This window comes from Podarcis cretensis (genome assembly GCF_951804945.1).
Source record: "Podarcis cretensis genome assembly, chromosome: 2".
Classification (NCBI taxonomy): domain Eukaryota; kingdom Metazoa; phylum Chordata; class Lepidosauria; order Squamata; family Lacertidae; genus Podarcis; species Podarcis cretensis.
In genome coordinates this window covers 69,487,962-69,505,322 of record NC_137171.1, presented here as the reverse complement: position 1 = coordinate 69,505,322, position 17,361 = coordinate 69,487,962, and the positions used below count along the sequence as shown (strand labels likewise).

Genomic DNA, 17,361 nt, shown 5'->3' with positions numbered 1-17,361 from the left:
GTTGACACTCTTTAGAAGAGTGTGCATTAGAGTGCCATATTCTTTTAAAGAGAGGGAGAGAGAGAGAGAGAGAGAGAGAGAGAGAGATGCAAATACATGGTTCTAAACTCTTTATACTTCTCCCTTGGCAAAAAGAGACACTGGTCTATACTACACACCTGTACCTCTTAGAGCTTGTTTCTCAGGAGTGTCCTGTTCTTTCAAAAGGTAACTGTGCCGCCCCCTGAGCGCAGAGTATGTGTTACAGAGAACCCCTTTGCCACGAAGCCTACGCTACATTGGTGCAAACCATAGTTAACTAAAATTTATGGGTGTTCCCAGTATTAACTGGAATGCAGACATTCAGATATTTTTGACAGGCCACTTTTCCTGAATCATTCACTGGGCCCCAGTTTGCTGCAGCCTTTAGTTTTCAATTATACTATCATCTTTAAGTAATGACAAACTGGGTATATAATTATTTTGTCAAAACACTATTAATCCTGGTCTGTTTACCATGTGATAACTTAGCTGACCCTCTCCCTTCGCATTGGTCACTGATGTTCCTCCAGCCTTGTGGGCATTTAACCTCCGGCATATGAAATGCGGATCAGCATCCTGGTGCCCTTGCGCCCTCTGATGCACTTGCCTGCTACCTTGTGCGCACTGCCCATCTTGTTTGCGGTAGAGGTCTGCGTGCAGCCTCCTTGCTGATTTATTTCTGACAGGGAGGTTGTAATCCATGGCAGCAGCACGAGTGCTAAGGCAATGTGATTTCTCAGCAGGAAGATGCAACATGATGTCTCAGTTTTGTCTAATCCCTTAAATCCATCACATACCCCAGGCCCTCGGGGATTCGCATGCAAATGACGAGATTGTTTGTTGATGAGTTTGGCTGGGACACAGCCAAGCGTTATGCAGTTTCCAGCACTGTGGGAGGCCTCTGTTAATGCCACTGACTTCAAATCTCCCCCCCCCCCACCATGTGGACAGAGCCTGTCTTATACTAAAACAGGGGGCATTACACACCTTTTTGGCGTTCCGGGTCTAGGTCCTCTCCCTTGTTCCTCAGTACCTGCACAAAGGAGCTTCCACATGCTCTCACGTGACCTGGGCATTGCATGTGCCTCTCTCTCTCTCTCTCTCTCTCTCTCTCTCTCTCTCTCTCTCTCCACCCCACCCTGTCTGTATTCCTTGGGGAGCTGGAGGAAAGCCTGCCCAGAATTTTTTTTTTTTTTTTATAATAATTTTTATTAATTTCCACACATATAATAAAGAACAATGTAAAACAGTATCACATCATACTCATCGATTCTTACCCTTCTTTCTTTGACTTCCCCATACCTCCCTATCCCTGCATCCTTGTTTAATAATTCTTTAGCAACCCTTGAGTCCATTATCTTAGTTCCCTTTCATAAAAATTTCTTAAGTTTTTTTGTTTACTGCTGCAATTCTTTACTTCTTACCCCCTGACATCCTAACATTCCTCAATTTTGCAATTATTTTTAAGATATATTTTGAAGTTCTTCCAGTCCTCTTCCACTGTCTCTTTCCCCTGGTCCCGGATTCTGCCCGTCATCTCGGCGAGTCCCATAAAGTCAATCACCTTTGTTTGCCATTCTTCCAGAGTAGGTAGTTCTTGCGTCTTCCAATACTTTGCCAGTAGAATTCTTGCTGCTGTAGTGGCATACATAAAGAAAGTCCTATCCTTCCTTGACACCACTTGGCCCACCATGCCCAAAAGGAAAGCCTCTGGTTTCTTAGGAAAAGTCCACTTAAGGACCTTCTTAATTTCATTATAGATCATTTCCCAGAAAGCTTTAACCTTTGGGCAGGTCCACCAAAGGTGGTAGAAAGTGCCTTCAGTCTCATTACATTTCCAACACTTATTATTAGGCAAATGATAAATTTTTGCAAGCTTGACTGGGGTCATGTACCATCGGTAGATCATTTTCATAATATTTTCTCTTAATGCATTACATGCAGTAAATTTAATACCGGTGGTCCATAACTGTTCCCAGTCAGCAAACATAATATCATGACCAATATCTTGTGCCCATTTAATCATAGCTGATTTCACCGTTTCATCCTGTGTATTCCATTTTAGCAGCAAGTTATACATTTTTGATAAGTTCTTAGTATTGGATTCCAACAGTTCTGTTTCTAATTTTGACTTCTCTTTCTGAAATCCTATTTTCCTGTCCTGTTTAAATGTCTCATTTATCTGATGGTAATGCAACCAATCTCGAACCTTAGGCTTTAGTTTCTCATAACTCTGAAGTTTCACCCTTTCGCCATCATATTCTAAAATCTCATGATATTTTGGCCATTTAGAATCCATATTAAGCTTTTTTACTTCCCTAGCTTCCATTGGTGACACCCACCTAGGGGTTTTACTTTCCAGCAAATCTTTGTATCTAATCCAAACGTTATACAATGCTTTCCTTACAATATGGTTTTTAAAACTTTTATACACCTTTACCTTGTCGTACCATAAGTATGCATGCCAACCAAAACTATTGTCATACCCTTCCAGGTCCAAAATGTCAGTGTTCTCAAGAAGTAGCCAGTGTTTCAACCAGCAGAAAGCTGCTGATTCATAATAAAGTCTTAAGTCCGGCAGGGCAAACCCCCCTCTATCTTTTGCATCAGTTAAAATCTTAAATTTAATTCTGGGCTTTTTGCCCTGCCAGACAAATTTTGATATATCTTTCTGCCACTTCTTGAAACATTCCATCTTGTCCACTATCTGCAGCGTCTGGAATAAAAACAACATTCTAGGCAATACATTCATCTTAATGGTAGCGATTCGGCCTAACAAGGAAAGTTTCAACCTTGACCATATTTCCAAATCCTTTTTAACTTCTGACCAACATTTTTCATAATTGTCCTTAAATAAGTTCACGTTCTTGGATGTTAAGTTTACCCCCAGGTATTTTACCCTTTTTGTTATTTCCAAGCCTGTTTCATTCTGAAAACTCTCTCTTTCTTCCATTGTTAAATTTTTTTGCAACACTTTCGTTTTTTGTCTATTCAATTTAAAACCTGCTACTCGACCAAATATATCAATTAATTCTAATACTCTTTTGGTACTGGTGTCTGGCTGTTGCAAAGTCAATACTAGATCATCTGCGAATGCTCTTAATTTATAATGTCTAACTCCGACCTGAACTCCTTTAACCAACTGGTCCTTTCTGATCATGTTTAACAATACCTCCAGGACTGATATAAAAAGCAAAGGGGATATTGGGCAACCCTGTCGTGTACCTTTTTCTATAGGTATTTCTTCTGTTACCACATTATTTACAATTAATTTGGCCTTTTGTTGAGAATATATTGCACCTATACCGTTTTCAAAACCTTGGCCTACCCCCATCCCTTGGAGATTCTTTTTCATAAAGGTCCAACAAATATTGTCAAAGGCTTTCTCTGCATCCACAAAAATCAAAACTGCTTTCCTATTAATGTCAACGTCCAACAGCTCCAAAATATCTATAATATTTCTCACATTGTCTGACATATGTCTACCTGGGAGAAAGCCTGTTTGGTCCTTATGAATCTCTTCTGCTAAAACTCTTTTCAATCTTTTTGCCAAAATGTCTGCAAAAATTTTGTAATCCACATTGAGTAAGGATATAGGGCGGTAGTTTTTAACCTGGTTCTTCTCAGTCTCTGTTTTCGGTATAAGTGAGATGAAAGCCTCTTTCCACGATTCAGGTGCCTTTTTCCCCTTCAAAATTTCATTGCAAACTTCCTTCAATGGTTGTGTCAACCATTCTTTCAACATTTTGTAGTATTTGGCCGTCAGGCCATCTGGTCCTGGTGATTTTCCCAATTTCATATTTTGAATGGCACCCTCTATTTCTTGTTCTGTTATTTCCTCATTTAAGATCCTTTTACTTTGTTCTGAGATTTTTGGTAAACCGTATTTTCTGATGAATTCTTCTATTTCTTGCTCGTTAATTGACCCTTGTGCATACAATTTCTTAAAGAAGCTTTGAAAACAATTGTTGATCTCATTGGGTTTATGGATAATTTTTCCATCCATTTCTAAACTTGTTACAGTATTCATTTTCTGCCTTTTTTTCAATTGCCATGACAGAAGTTTCCCACATTTATCCGCTGATTCAAAAGTTCTTTGTCTCATTTGCCTTATCTTCCATTCTATTTGTTGGTTCATAAGCTCCATGTACTGCATCTGATAGAACTTTATTTCTCTCAAGATCTCATGGGATTTTGGTTTAGACCTCAACTTCTTCTCTCCTTCTTTTATTTTTTCTAAAATTTTTTCCTTCTTCTCATTTTGTTGCTTCCTCTTAATAGAATTTTGTTGAATCAGGAAACCTCGCATCACGGCTTTGCTTGCGTCCCAAATTATTCTTTTTTCCACATCTGTTTTCCTATTGATCTCAAAGTAATCTTTTAATGTTTTAAGGGCCTTCTTGTGGATCTCTTCATCCTTAAATAGGGTGTCATTCATTCTCCATCTAAAGGATCCAGTTGTTGTTAGTTTCATCTCCATCTTCACCGCATTATGGTCGGAGCACGTTTTTGGGCATATTTCTACTTTTTTTGTTCTTGACGCCAGACTGCTAGAAATCCAGATTTGGTCTATTCTTGTCCATGTCATTTTTGCTTCAGAGAAGAAAGTTCCCTCTCTCTCTAGAGGGTTCTTTATTCTCCAAATATCAATCAAGTCCATTGTTTCAGTCATTTCGAAAAAGATCTTTGGTAGTCTCCCTTCTTTTGAAATCACTTGTCTCTGTGCTTTGTCCATGTTTGTTGAGACAACTCCATTCATGTCTCCCATCATTAGGATTTTATAATCTAAAAAGTCAACTAATGTCTCATGCAACTTCCTAAAGAATTCGACCTTCCCTTCATTTGGGGCATAAATTCCCACAATTAATATCTTTTCTCCTTGAATTTGTATTTCAATTGCCAGGTATCTTCCTTGATCATCTTTAAATATCAATTTTGGAGCCCACTTTTCCTTTGCATAGATCACCACACCTCTTTTCTTTACTTTGTCTGATGAGATAAATTCTTGACCAAGTCTCTTATTTATCAGTAATTTCCTATGTATCCTGGCAATATGGGTTTCTTGCAAACATATTATGTCTAATTGTTCTTTCTTCAAAATGTGAAAAACCTGTCTTCTTTTCCGAGGAAGGTTCAAACCGTTACAGTTCCAACTAAGGAGTTGCAGAGACATTTTGTATTTAAGTAGCTGTTCCTCCAACTGCTCCAAGCTTCTGCTCTTCCTCCGATGGTGGTAGTGAAAGTCCAAATGACAAATTTGCTATATCAGGTGGTTCCCTCTCCTCCACAGTTCCTTTCTGCAGATCCTCCAGGTACCTCTCCAAAAATTGTTCTTTGTCCTGAATTGTTTTTATTTTAATCTTCCTTCCTTTGAAGTTAAAGGACAATCCTTGTGGAAACTCCCATCTGAATGGTATAGTGTTTTTCTTCAGCAGGTCTGCTAGGCTTTTGTAATATGTTCTCACCTCTAAAATGTATTTAGGAATGTCCTTAAAAATCTGTATCTGACAATTTTGGATCACCAATGCCTTTTGATAATGCAGATTCAATATTCTATCTCTTTCTTCTTTTGATCTCAGTGTAATTAGACAGTCCCTTGGTTTTTTATCCTGCTTTCTACCCAGTCGAAAGGCTGATATTATCTCAAGTTCCTCGTCTTCCTCCCATTCCTCCTGCCAAAAAGTTATGATGTTCTCTGTAAGAAATTTCACAAGGTTGTCCCCTTCCCCTTCAGGCACCAATCTAAATTTTAAGTTCTTCTCTTTACGTTGAAGTTCCAGTAAGGAGAGGGCTGCATCATGCTCATTCACTTTTTTAATAATAGACCCAAACTTTTCCCTTGTCTCTTCAGCCGTTGTTTTTGCACTTTCTGCAATCTTTCGTGTTTCTGAATTTTCCTGAATTAATCTATTTATAGAATCTGTATTAGATTTAACACTAGCTGTATTCACATCCAACCTTGTTGTCAACTCTGTTAATTTTTTAGAATTCTCTGTCGATAGCTTTGTCAATGCTTCCAGGGATTGATTTATTTTAAGTAGTGCCTGAGTCATAGGATCCATAGAAGCTGGTGTTTTTTCCTGCACAGCTGCAGTTCCTGATATAGAGCCCCTTTTCTTCTGAGATTGTTTTGCTTTCTGCCTTGTTACTATCTCTTCTGTAGGGGCACTCATATCCTCAAGGTCGTTTTCACAGAGTTGATTCCCAAGTGGAAAATCCCACTGTTACTTTTCCAAGTGCAACAGTTTCACATAGAACCCTCTAGAGGGAGCATTCAATTGTATCCAAATGGCAAAGATAGAAAAAAAACAAAGAGGCAAGGAAGTATAACAGTAGCCAGAAGTTTCCAATATCCAAATTGTAATGTCTCTATTTTCTATGTGGCCAAAATGCAACAGGGTACGTCTAAGGTCCGGTAACTTTGTTGCAAACAAACCCCCACTTCTCAAAGTTTGACAGTCCACGTCCCGGTGTCTTATTTGGGCAGCCCGACCCCGGGGGATTTGGCAATGGAAGATCTTAATTTTCCATTAATTTTCCAGCAGGTTAACAACGTTCCAATCCCTTCCCCCCTTCTCCTGCCAATCTGGGGGGAGGTTTTAAGTCCGATGTCAGTTTGACAGCTTAAAAAAATTAGAAAAATTCCCTTTAAATGCAGCTTGATTTTCGTTGCTTTATCTCTTCTGCAGTTCCGGGGAGGCAGACTTCCTTAATTTTTGCCTTTCCCGTTTTCAGCCAAATTTCTTTTTTAATGTCCCGTTACTTTTTCAATCTTACTCACGGGTGCTGTAGTCAAATTCCAATTGCAGGAAGGAATCGGCGCTCTCCGCTCATGGCGACGCGGCTTCACTCCGCTAGCTGGGTGACGACTCTCAGCACCGCGCTTACCCCGATGCCGCTCCGAAGCCTTTAAAAAGGCTCCTTCACAGTACCGGGGGGCGCAAAAGGTGCCCACCGAATCTCCTTTGTTCACAGGCTCCGCGCCTGTGATTTTAGGGGTCCCCCGCTTGCCGTAGCGGGTAAGACCCGAACTAACGGAGCAGTCCTGCCTCGGAGCTCGAGGCTCGGACCGCCATTAAGCGCTGGCGCCGACCGGAAGTCATTTTTTTTTTTTTTTTTTTTTTTACTTCCAAAGAATACAGAGAATCCAAACCAACTCCCCTGATTTTTGTCTTCACATACTGGAGTTGTTCTAGATCAGAATTTGTTGTTCAGAATTTTTTGATGTACATAAGATTTTTCTGAGGTTTTTTTTTAAAAGAAAGAATCATAATCTCTAAAGAATCTGGAACCTTCAAAGTTGACAAATTTACTTTAGTATTCTACCTGATTACTACATAGAACTTGATGAGCAATTAAAATAAACTGAAAGAGTTTGATTAATGGTGGATTGTATTTAGTTAGCCAACAGATGCACAGCATAACAGAATCAGAATGCAGTTTCTGGTCTCCATTTGATTCCTAGACTGAAACTAGATGTCCTACAGCTACCACCAAAAGCAGCAGTCCTACAACCCCTCTGCCTTCTTACTCCCTCAGCACAGCTAATAACCTAAAATGTAGGATTCAACATCACTACACTTAGCATTTCTTTACCATCATTTCCTCTGCTGGGTCTTGGGATTTTTATTTTTGTGACAGCCAGGGACCTCTCATAACATCTCATCCCAGTTCTAACATAACAACACAGTTCTTGTTTGTTACTTCCTGGCATACCATCATGGGATGTGTGTGTATGTCTGTTTCATGTTAATTATGTTTGCCATAGCATGTAATCCAAATGATAAATCCCCAAATTCTCTCTAATCTTTAGTGACTTTTTTGTGAACCTCTCACCAAATCTGTTTTACTAAGCCCTTCTTTTGTTACAGCCAAATATACATTTTTGGCCACTGCTAGATGCTCCCATCCATCTTTGGCTTTTGATTTGTATGCTGCTGCTGGGATGGGCAGACAGGGGATTTCGTGGGTAGAGAGGAAGAGGGACAGATAAACTGGGATGACTTCCATGGCAATTAACATTTTGATGTGACAGAGACATTTAGGGAAGTTTCATCTGCATAGCAAAGGGTGTCACAGGAGGCCAGTGGGTCCAAAACAGATTGCAGCTCCTTTCAGCAACCTGATCATGTTCTCTTCCATCCCTTTAGAATTAGTAATGTCTAAGGTTGGTGCAGGGATTTTGCATAGAGGTCTCACCTTGATTGTGGAGTCCTGCCTCTCTACCTAGCCCTGCTAAACTTAATAAGTAGTTTGCAGCTAGAGTGTTAAAGCCCACAAGGTGTTAAAAACTTGGAAGATCTGGGCAAATAATCATTTCTCTGTTTTTCCTTTCATCTCGGCTCATGGAACTTCTTTACCTGGCTTGATTTGTGCATATTTTAGACATCTTCAGTGAGAATATGTCAAAATGGTGCTTCATTCAGACAAGAGGTTGAGGTTATCCTCAGTCTACAGAATGAAATACAAAAGTTGATAAAACAAGGGACAAGATTATTTGCAAAGGCTAGACTTGGAGCCTTTGCCTGTCGATCCTTATGGCACACCTCCAGTAGAGCATTCTCTGCTTATCCAATTTAGTAACCTACAAACAGGATGTCTTAAAAACAACAACACATGTTCTTGAACATTAGGGTTGCAAAGAAGTGCCTGAAAACACTGTGCCAATATCTACTAAAGAAAATAGAAGATAAAATGGGAAAGGTAGTGATCAAAGGGATGGCCTTCTTTGCTCAGCTCGCTTGCAAATTGTTCATTGCTCCTCTCCCCCCCCCCCCACTTTCACACACCAGCTTTCTATGAGACCCAACCCCTTTTTCCCATGCTCTGGCAAAGCCAGACCATGGATCCTGAGCCACAGGAGATGTGCAAGTTTTGAAATAAGGCACAGTTTCCAAAATGTTTTGTGTTCCAGAATGTCATAATTTTGAAACCAGTGTTACATTGCCAAGTGCCTTCTACTCAGAGAGCCTTCTTCTCTGTGACATTCTCCCAATGCCTTTTTGCCTCTGTCCAGAATACATAGCAGGAAATGTTCTGCCTTAGGAGCTCTGTTCGTTCAGGACCTAATGAGGATGTTTTCTTACTTTGCCACAGGAGAAGGGAAGAATGGAAGGCCACCTCTTGAGCATGCTGGAGCAATCCGAACACAAGGCTTCAGGTAGGAGAGGCAACACACTTCATTGCATGGGTGGGAGACCTTGTTCAGCTGGAGGGCTACATGCCTTCATGGGTCACATGCTAGTGGTGGGCAGGACTAGAGGCAAAAATGGGTAGAGCATTAGATTCTTTGTACAGTAGACTACATCACCAGAGGTTTCTAACCTGCCACCCATGCACTTCTCTTCATCTATCATTCAAGCAAAGAAGAGCAGCCATTGCAGTTCATTCCTGGGCACATTCCAGCCAGGCAAAAGCACTTAAGGAGGGCATGGAGCAGGGCTGGCGAGAGATATGGGCCAAATAGATATGTCTCGAGGTCTGCATTTGGCCCCCAGGCCTGAGATTCACCAGATCTTTGCCTTATTGCTGATATATTGATTCTACCGTTGCTCTCTAACATAGCATAAGCACATGATTGCCTTCTATCTATAGAGCATAGCTCAGCCTTGGTTGCTGCTATTCTCCCCCACATGCATGTTTTTTCTGAAGAAAGACCCAGGCCTTTGCGCACCACAATTTTGTTGCTCTTAGCAGAGCTGTTTGGCCATAATGAGGGCAAAGGTTATTACTGGGTGTCTTGATTCTTGAAGGAACATTCCCAGAAGCTTTGTGAGAGGCCTCTTTTGAAACAAGGCAGCAGAAACGCATCTGCCTCCTTTCCCCTGCATAGTAATTATTCAGCTATATTTTAAAAAATCTTTTCATTACCAGTTTTTCTGCTAACATTTGGTTTTAGTTTGTCTCTGTAAAAGGCGTAGGTTCAGGTGATAGAAGTCTAAAACAAAATCATTTTTAAAGCTCCATCTGTTGCCATGGGGCTCCTTCCAAGATTGCAACACCAGAAAAGGTATAGTTCCCCCTCCTCTGCCAAATCCAGTTTGGCTGAGCAGTGTTTTCCAAGGGATGCAGCTTCTCATTGGAATGAATGTTGTCTTGAAAGAGTGGCCAGCCATGATCACAGAGCTATAGGTTTTGAGGGGTTTTCTACGCCTTCCAGTCCACCCCCCTGCTCAGTGCACATGATACAGAACTGGAGCATCATCAATAGGTGGACATTTTAGATCTCTGCTTGAAGACCTCTAGCAAGGGGAAGAGCCCACCATCCCTCTAAGTAATCTGAGGCTTCCCCAAACATTCAAATGAGTTCTACCCTCCTTAATCTTAAACCTATTAGATCTTGTCTTGCCCAATGGGGAAACAGCGAACAAGGCTTTGCCCTCTTCTGTGTGACAACCCTTTGGGTATTTGAAGGGTGCTATTGCGTCTCTCCTCAACCTTCTCCAGGCTAAATATACCCGTTTCCTTTTAAGCTCATGTCTGTATATTTGCCCCTTTTTAATTTGACCAGTTGTCTTTGAGGAGGGGTAGAAAGGCCTCCAGGGAACACACAATGATTGTTTAAGCAAGAACACACACACACTCACACCAGTCACCTTGTAACATTATGAGCCCTTAAGGCACCCTTCCTCAAAATTGTGCCCACTACCATTCCCATCATCCCTGACTATTGTCTGTGCTGGCTGGGGCCAAGGGTCAAGGACGATGGGAATACTAGTCCAAAACATGTGGAGGATACCAGATTGAGGAAGGCTACTTCATGATAAAAGACAACCCCCCCCCCAACAAAACTGAAGTTCTTCTCCCCTCCTTCACAGAAAAATGACTACTTCTTTCACAGTGGGGTTCTAAACAGGAGTACAGGGGTCAGGACAGCATTCGTTTCTTCAGCATTTCCTCAAAGGCCTTGTTTCCACACCACTGACCATCTTTATTGATCTCCTCTGAACCTGTTCTCACTTGTCTCCAAAATCCTTCTCAAAGAGTGATGCTCAGACTGGACAACTAATACTCCAGATGAGGTTTTATGTATTTCTGTATTTAAGCTTCATACTTGCCATAATGGCTTCTAAGCAGTCACTAGTGCAAAATAAAATGGAACTTGCACTTCCTATGACTTGGAATTTTGTACCACTGCTGGTGGGATTAAGATCCTGTGATGCACTCTCATTTCAGATGCAGAGGAGGCTGCCACACTATCTGGAGAAGACGACTCAAGGTGAGCCAGTGCCACAGGGTCTTTCACCTGCCGTAGCAAAAGTATGACCACCTTAGTGCAGGTTTTGAGCACCGTGCTATCAGCAAAGCGAAAGGAAAGGCTTTAGTAAGGTGGAAAGTTGACTGTATGTAACATTAGTTTCTGCCGTTGATGGACAAGGAACTCAGCCACTTCTGAATAAGAAGGAAATACCTTTGAGTGCAGGCGGGAAGGAAATAACTCTGAGTTCAACACTAGGAGGTGTTGACTACATTAGACAGCAGAGTTCTCATTTTATATCTTCTTCATTGGTTGCCTGTATGTATAGGGGCACAGGTTATGGTGCTACTGATTGCCTTAAAAGCCCTAAACGGTACTAGAATATTTGAAGAATCACCTTCTCTTACATGACCTGGCCTGCCTTGCTGCATTAATAATGGGAAGCTTGTTCTGCACCCTGTTGTCATTGCAGGTCTAATTGACAGAGACAGGGCCTTCTCTGCATTGGTGCCCAGAGTCTGAGGCTTCCTCCTCCAGGGTGTCCCAGTGGGCTTTCATTATTGGTGATTAGACAAGTTGCTGAGACTTTTTTGTTCAACTGTGCCTTTAGTACAATTCCTCTTCCTCCCCATTGTTTTATATGTTTGCTCTATTTTGTGCAATATTCTTTCTTTTCTCTTTTTATCTTTATTACTGCATGTGTTTTGTAGGACATTTTAACTTAGGTTGTGAGCCACCTTGAAGGGGACCAAAAGGCAGGGTAAAATGCATTAAATAAATAAAGAGGAGGCAGTTGGAAGAGTTGCATTTTGTAAGACTATGGCTTACAGACTCATGTTGTAAGACTAGCTGTCTGGTTTTACATTTTGTTTTCTTTTGTATTTCCCTCCTATCAGGTGCAGCTTGGCAGAGGCGGGCAAGAAAGCAGAGTGCAGCCACAACGTCCAGAGCACCTATCCCCAAGCAGGTTGTAGTGACTCTCCAATTAAATCTTTCACCTCCATTTCTGAAGCCAAAGACTGCCTAGTGGACTTCAAAAAACAGCTCGCCATTGGCTCTGGCAGTCAGAAACAAGCCAAAGCCAGCCTCAGGAGCAGGAAGAAATACTGAGCATTGCACAAGAGAAAAGGGGCCTGGAAACGGAATAGGAAGCAAGCTCTTCCATTCCACTGACTTTGTCTGGCAGGAAGAGTGCAACTTCTCTACCAGCTTCAGACATCCCTCTTCTGTACATATTGTATGAACCATGCAGGATTTGTCATGTATTGAATTGGTTGTGTACTTTATAGATGCCTCTTCAACCTTGCTTTTCAATTATAAAAGAAAATGAAATATATTTATTATGTTTTTATAATCTGCAATCCTCTGCTGTTTGGGAATCCTTTTTATTACTGTTTTATTTTATTACTTCAAACCTATGTGTCCATAAAAAAGCCCACTGGTCAGTATGAGGCATCTTATTGCATATGTCAAAAACTTGGTGAGTGGTTTAGCCAAAGCTGAGCATTTTTAAGACCTGTTATATGAGTGAGAGAGACATAAAGGTGTGCTTCTGCCATTAAAAACAATGGTTCTTTAGAGGTGTGTATAGCTTTGGTTATAGCCTGCCCTGTTTTGCACTAACTTCACACTGCTGACGGAATATGAGTGTGATGGACAAGATTAGCCAGTCTTCGGCTTACGTTATACACGGGCAGGCATCATGACTTGAGGACAGATCAATAAATACAAAAGAGGAGAGAAAAAGAGGACAAAAATTGGGTTTTCGTCCTAATATATTAGATTAAATTAAATCAGAAATGGCCAACTTCCTAAATCTGGCAGGCTGGATTATCCCTGGCCAAGGTGCTTTGGGGTAGATTTCCAATCTGGCACAGGAAAGGAAAAATCAAGGCAGGTATCAAATGGGGTCTCTAGTCTGCCAATTGCTACCCTGAGTTACACGGACACATAGCAGGTCTGTGAGGCTGTGGTATCAATGGTGTGGCTCCCCTGCTTGTCCTATGATCAATCCCCTCTCGGCTGCTGTTTTAATTTTAATTGAAGGCCACATTTAGCCTGAGCTCTGTTGTGCTGGGTACTGTACCGTAATATAATTCATTCAGTCCCTGCCTGAAAGAGCTTCGAATCTAAAAATTAGGCCCAAGGGGTATCTAACATGGCCTGTGGCACAGCAAAAGCGAGCAGCCCACACCTTGATGTTCTGTTATTACCTAATTGTTCCATGTTTCTACAAAATACTGTACATTCTTGGGACTTTATTTTGTTTTGATGCAGAGCCTGCGCTATTGCAAGAGCTCAAGGGCAGGTTACAGGTAACAGCAATTACACATAAAACAAAGAAATCCCTGTCTCTAAATTGCTTACAGAGGCCAGGGAGAACTAAAGGAAGGATGACATGCTATCTTAATGGGACATTGTTTTATCTACTGTGAAAAGGCTGGTGTCAACTCCTGCTAAAGACAGAAGGATTTTAGTGGCCTAGAGGTGTCCTGCAAAGGCGTATGTGCATTCTGCGTGTGAGGAAGAGAAAGGAAGGGGTAGAAGGGGTTTCCTTTTCAGGAAAAAAAACCATGATACAGGATAGATTTTCCTTTATCTGGGCTTCAGGCATCTTGAGTTCCAACCCTAGCTGGCTGGAAGAATGGGAGGGAGGGGGCTTTATTTAGAGCTTGCTGGCTTTGTCCATTCCATGGCCAAAACAGTGGTAGTGTTGCCCTTCACCTTCACCCAGTACCATAGGGAGCCTTGTTGCTCCCCGAGTCCCGTGGACTCCTCAAAGTTTTGTTTGAACCCATTTCATATATTCAGTGAGAAAGCTTTGCTTGAACTGGGCACTTCTGGCTCTCTATGGAAAAGTGAGGAGGTTGCATGTCCAAAGCAGTTCTTTCCTCTGTAAAAAAGAGATGTTTTGTTTTTGTGAGGAACCACCTCTCTTTACGGAGGAAAAAATGCATTGTGGGGCAGAAAGGCTCAATAAACCCTTCTTGACATTATTGTTTCCTACAATCGATTAGATGTGTAGGATTCAGATATGACTCGCCACCTGTTGTCTGAGGTGGGGCGGTATAGGAAAAGCTTCACCTCTTGATTCTGTGCAGTGCATAAATGGGCCCTGAGCCAGCGGCTGTAATCCAAGCAGCCTCAGCTAGGGAGTGATGCCCATTAAATTCTGCGGAACTTAACTGCTTAGAATCACTCTGCTTGCTTGACGCTGATGGCAAGGCAAGGTAAAAAATGAATAAAAAAGCAATAGGCTGTATTTGGTGCTGCCATGTCTTCAGCTGCCATGTCCTCCACTGCCTTGGCACGCACTCCTTCCCTTGTTACCTCACCAAATTTCAGTGCATCTGAGATCTTTCTCCAATTTCACTGCATAAAAGATGTCTGCATAAAAGAAACCCTCCTGGTTTCTTCCTCGTTAACTGTCAATCCACTGCAGGCCTGCCGCTGGAAGCAAAACCCCTTGTTTATCTTTTCAATTGGTGATAAGGAAAAAGCAGAATGACTTTCCCAAGCTCAGCTGTCACCAATGCTCAGGGTCGGCTCAAGGAGACACCAACGAAAGCAGCCACGGCAGGCTGGGGATCCCACCAGCAGCCGCTCCCACGAGCCTCCTTCCAGGCAAAGCTGACACAGTCCCAGGGCGTGCGGCGGACGGTGTCACCTTGGGACAGAGCCACTCGTCTCTCTGCACAGTGTCTAGCGGACGTCTCACGGAAATTGTCAGCCTGTACCGCCGCTCGATTGGAGCACTTTCACTCAGGGTACTTGATAGCAGTGAGCAAACAAAGGAAAGCTTGGCTCGGTAGCCTGGGCAGCAATAATCTCTGCTTTGCAAGCCTGGCTGCACCTTTTTCTGCTGCCGTGTCTGTCTCCTTTTGTGTGGCAGACTGGCTTCAAAGAAGCTAAGAGGGAGAGGATGTTCTGAGCATCCTGATCCCAGGTGTCGCAGAACTAGGGTGACCACACTCTGGCATGGTACTGGGCACATTATACAAAACCAGCATTGGGCGAAGTTCTCCGGTGCCAACACTGGGATCTCCACACCGGAGCTACTAAGGTGCACCCAGCCATCAGTTCTATTTTATTTTCCAAGCCAATAGAGAAATCACCAAGTAGTAGTAGTATAGGGCTTATGTGGTGGTTTACGCATCACTTTTATTTCTTAGCTGGGTACTTTTCTGGACTCATCAGACACAAATTCCTTAAGGAATATTTTAGAGTATGATAGTGTTAGGCGAAATCAGGGAATATGTGGCAATAGCGGTAGAGAAACTGGGATCTGAGAGCAGATCACCGACACGTAGTATGTCATTTAAGCAATCAAATGAAGAAAATGCAGACCACCTAAAGGATCACCTCCCATGTATACTTAGACCTCAAGATTATTCCCAGAGACCATTCCCCAAATCACTCCCAGGTCCGTCCTCCCAGTGCAATTGGGGAAGTGCAGTTTTGGTGGTAACAATATGGCTGTGGAAAGCCCAGACATTCCACGTTCCAGATACTGCTTTGCTTTTGTGAAGGTGTAAAACACTGGAGTGAGCAATTTAACATTGCCTTAAGGTTCTTGTGAACCACCCTGGGATCTTTGGATGCAGGGCAGTATATAAATAGTTATAGTAGTAGTAATAAAATAACGGTAATAGTAACAATGGTTTCATTTGTTAAACTTTAAATGTTAACTTCCTGAATGAAACTGGTGTTTTGAAATCCCCAAAGTTCAAATTAACATTCTCAGTTGTTTGGTCACTTTTCTCAACACTTGCTGTCAATCCCATGTTGGACTGCCAACCCTGTCCAGCCTGGTGTCATGAACTGGCAGGACAATGGGCTGGAGGAAGAGGAAGAGGAAGAAGAGGATGCTGACAAAGGGTGTCTAGCTACACCAGAGCAAGCTGTCTCCCTGAACATGGAGGGCTCTGAAGCACAGGGAGCAGGGGAGGGGGGGGCTGAGGCAGGCAAGGGCCCACAACCCAGCTCCCTAGCTGGCCAGGTGCAGCTCGCTAGCTCAGGGAGGAGAAGTGATTCCTCAGCTGGAGTAGGCTCAGGACAGGTGAGGGTCACATGCCTCATCAAGCCAGATCCTCCAATAAGCATGCAAAGGACAAAGGGGAAGCAGAGCTGAGGGGCTGTGTCTGCTCAACTGCCCATGTTGAGGGACCTTGACTTGGAGGCTCCTGGACCTCCATGGTTCAGGTTTGACTCTGGACTGTATCCTGACTGCTGGTCTTTGGACTTGGCTGCTTGGATTGACCCTGAATCGTTTCCTGACCTTTGGACTTCACTTGTATGGATCGACCCTCAGACTTTGAACTTTGGACTTGGCACACTGACTTGCTGCCAGGTAAGCCAGGGGTTCAAGACAACTGGAAGTAGTGGGGGGGGGCACTCTGCTGCAGGTGGGAGGAGGACAGGGCTAGATCCAATGGTGGCCAGGGCTGTGGGGTGTGAGATATAAAAACACCAGTCCTAAGACTCTGGGTCCCGAGACCCTTGAAATAAAGTCTGAGCAAAATTGGTGAAGCAGCAAAGAGTTTTCTTGATTACATGTTTCTTGCAAGAAGGGGGTGTTCCAAAAGCACGCACACCCAAGTTCAGAAAAACACAAGCATATACAGTCAAACCTTAGTTGTTGAACATAATCAGTTCTGGAAGATGGTTTGACTTCCGAACCGTTCAACAACCAAGGCGCGGCTTCTGATTGGTTGCAAGAGCTTCTTGCACTCAAGCAGAAACCACACCAGACATTCAGGTTCCCAAAACCGTTCGAAAACCGGAGCATTTACTTCTGGGTTTTGGCGTTCGGGAGCCAAAACGTTCAAAAACGGAGCCGTTTGAGAACCGAGGTTTGACTGTATTCCCTTCAACTGAGTGCAAATTCCCTCCCCACTTCCCCATTGGTTGGGGTGTGTATGCCTAATTAAAATACTAAATTCTCCGCCTCTGTTGACATCTCCCATTCCTCTGAATTCAGAGACCATCACCCTTAATGACATTCGACTTTAAAAGGAAGCATGTTCCTATGGTCTTGCACATTTACTCAAGCGATGAAGCCATGTCCTGACCACCCCTTAGGCATACACAAGTTTCACCCCTGCTGAAGCGTGCTGAAGCGTCTAGATAAACCACATTCTAGC

The 17,361-nt window shown here is 42.7% G+C and overlaps 1 protein-coding gene across 3 annotated transcripts in view; it reads left to right on the top strand.

Annotated features, from left to right (window-relative positions):
• UIMC1 (ubiquitin interaction motif containing 1) overlaps positions 1-12,579 on the top strand; it is a 98,193-nt gene extending 85,614 nt beyond the window's left edge. For all 3 annotated transcript variants that reach the window (XM_079968223.1, XM_079968222.1, XM_079968221.1), the window contains exons 12-14: positions 9,118-9,181; positions 11,197-11,239; positions 12,115-12,579. In XM_079968223.1, coding sequence (XP_079824349.1) covers positions 9,118-9,181; positions 11,197-11,239; positions 12,115-12,328 — 321 coding nt within the window. In that variant the 3' untranslated portion in view covers positions 12,329-12,579. The remainder of the gene's footprint in view (positions 1-9,117; positions 9,182-11,196; positions 11,240-12,114) is intronic.
• Positions 12,580-17,361: the final 4,782 nt, after the last annotated feature.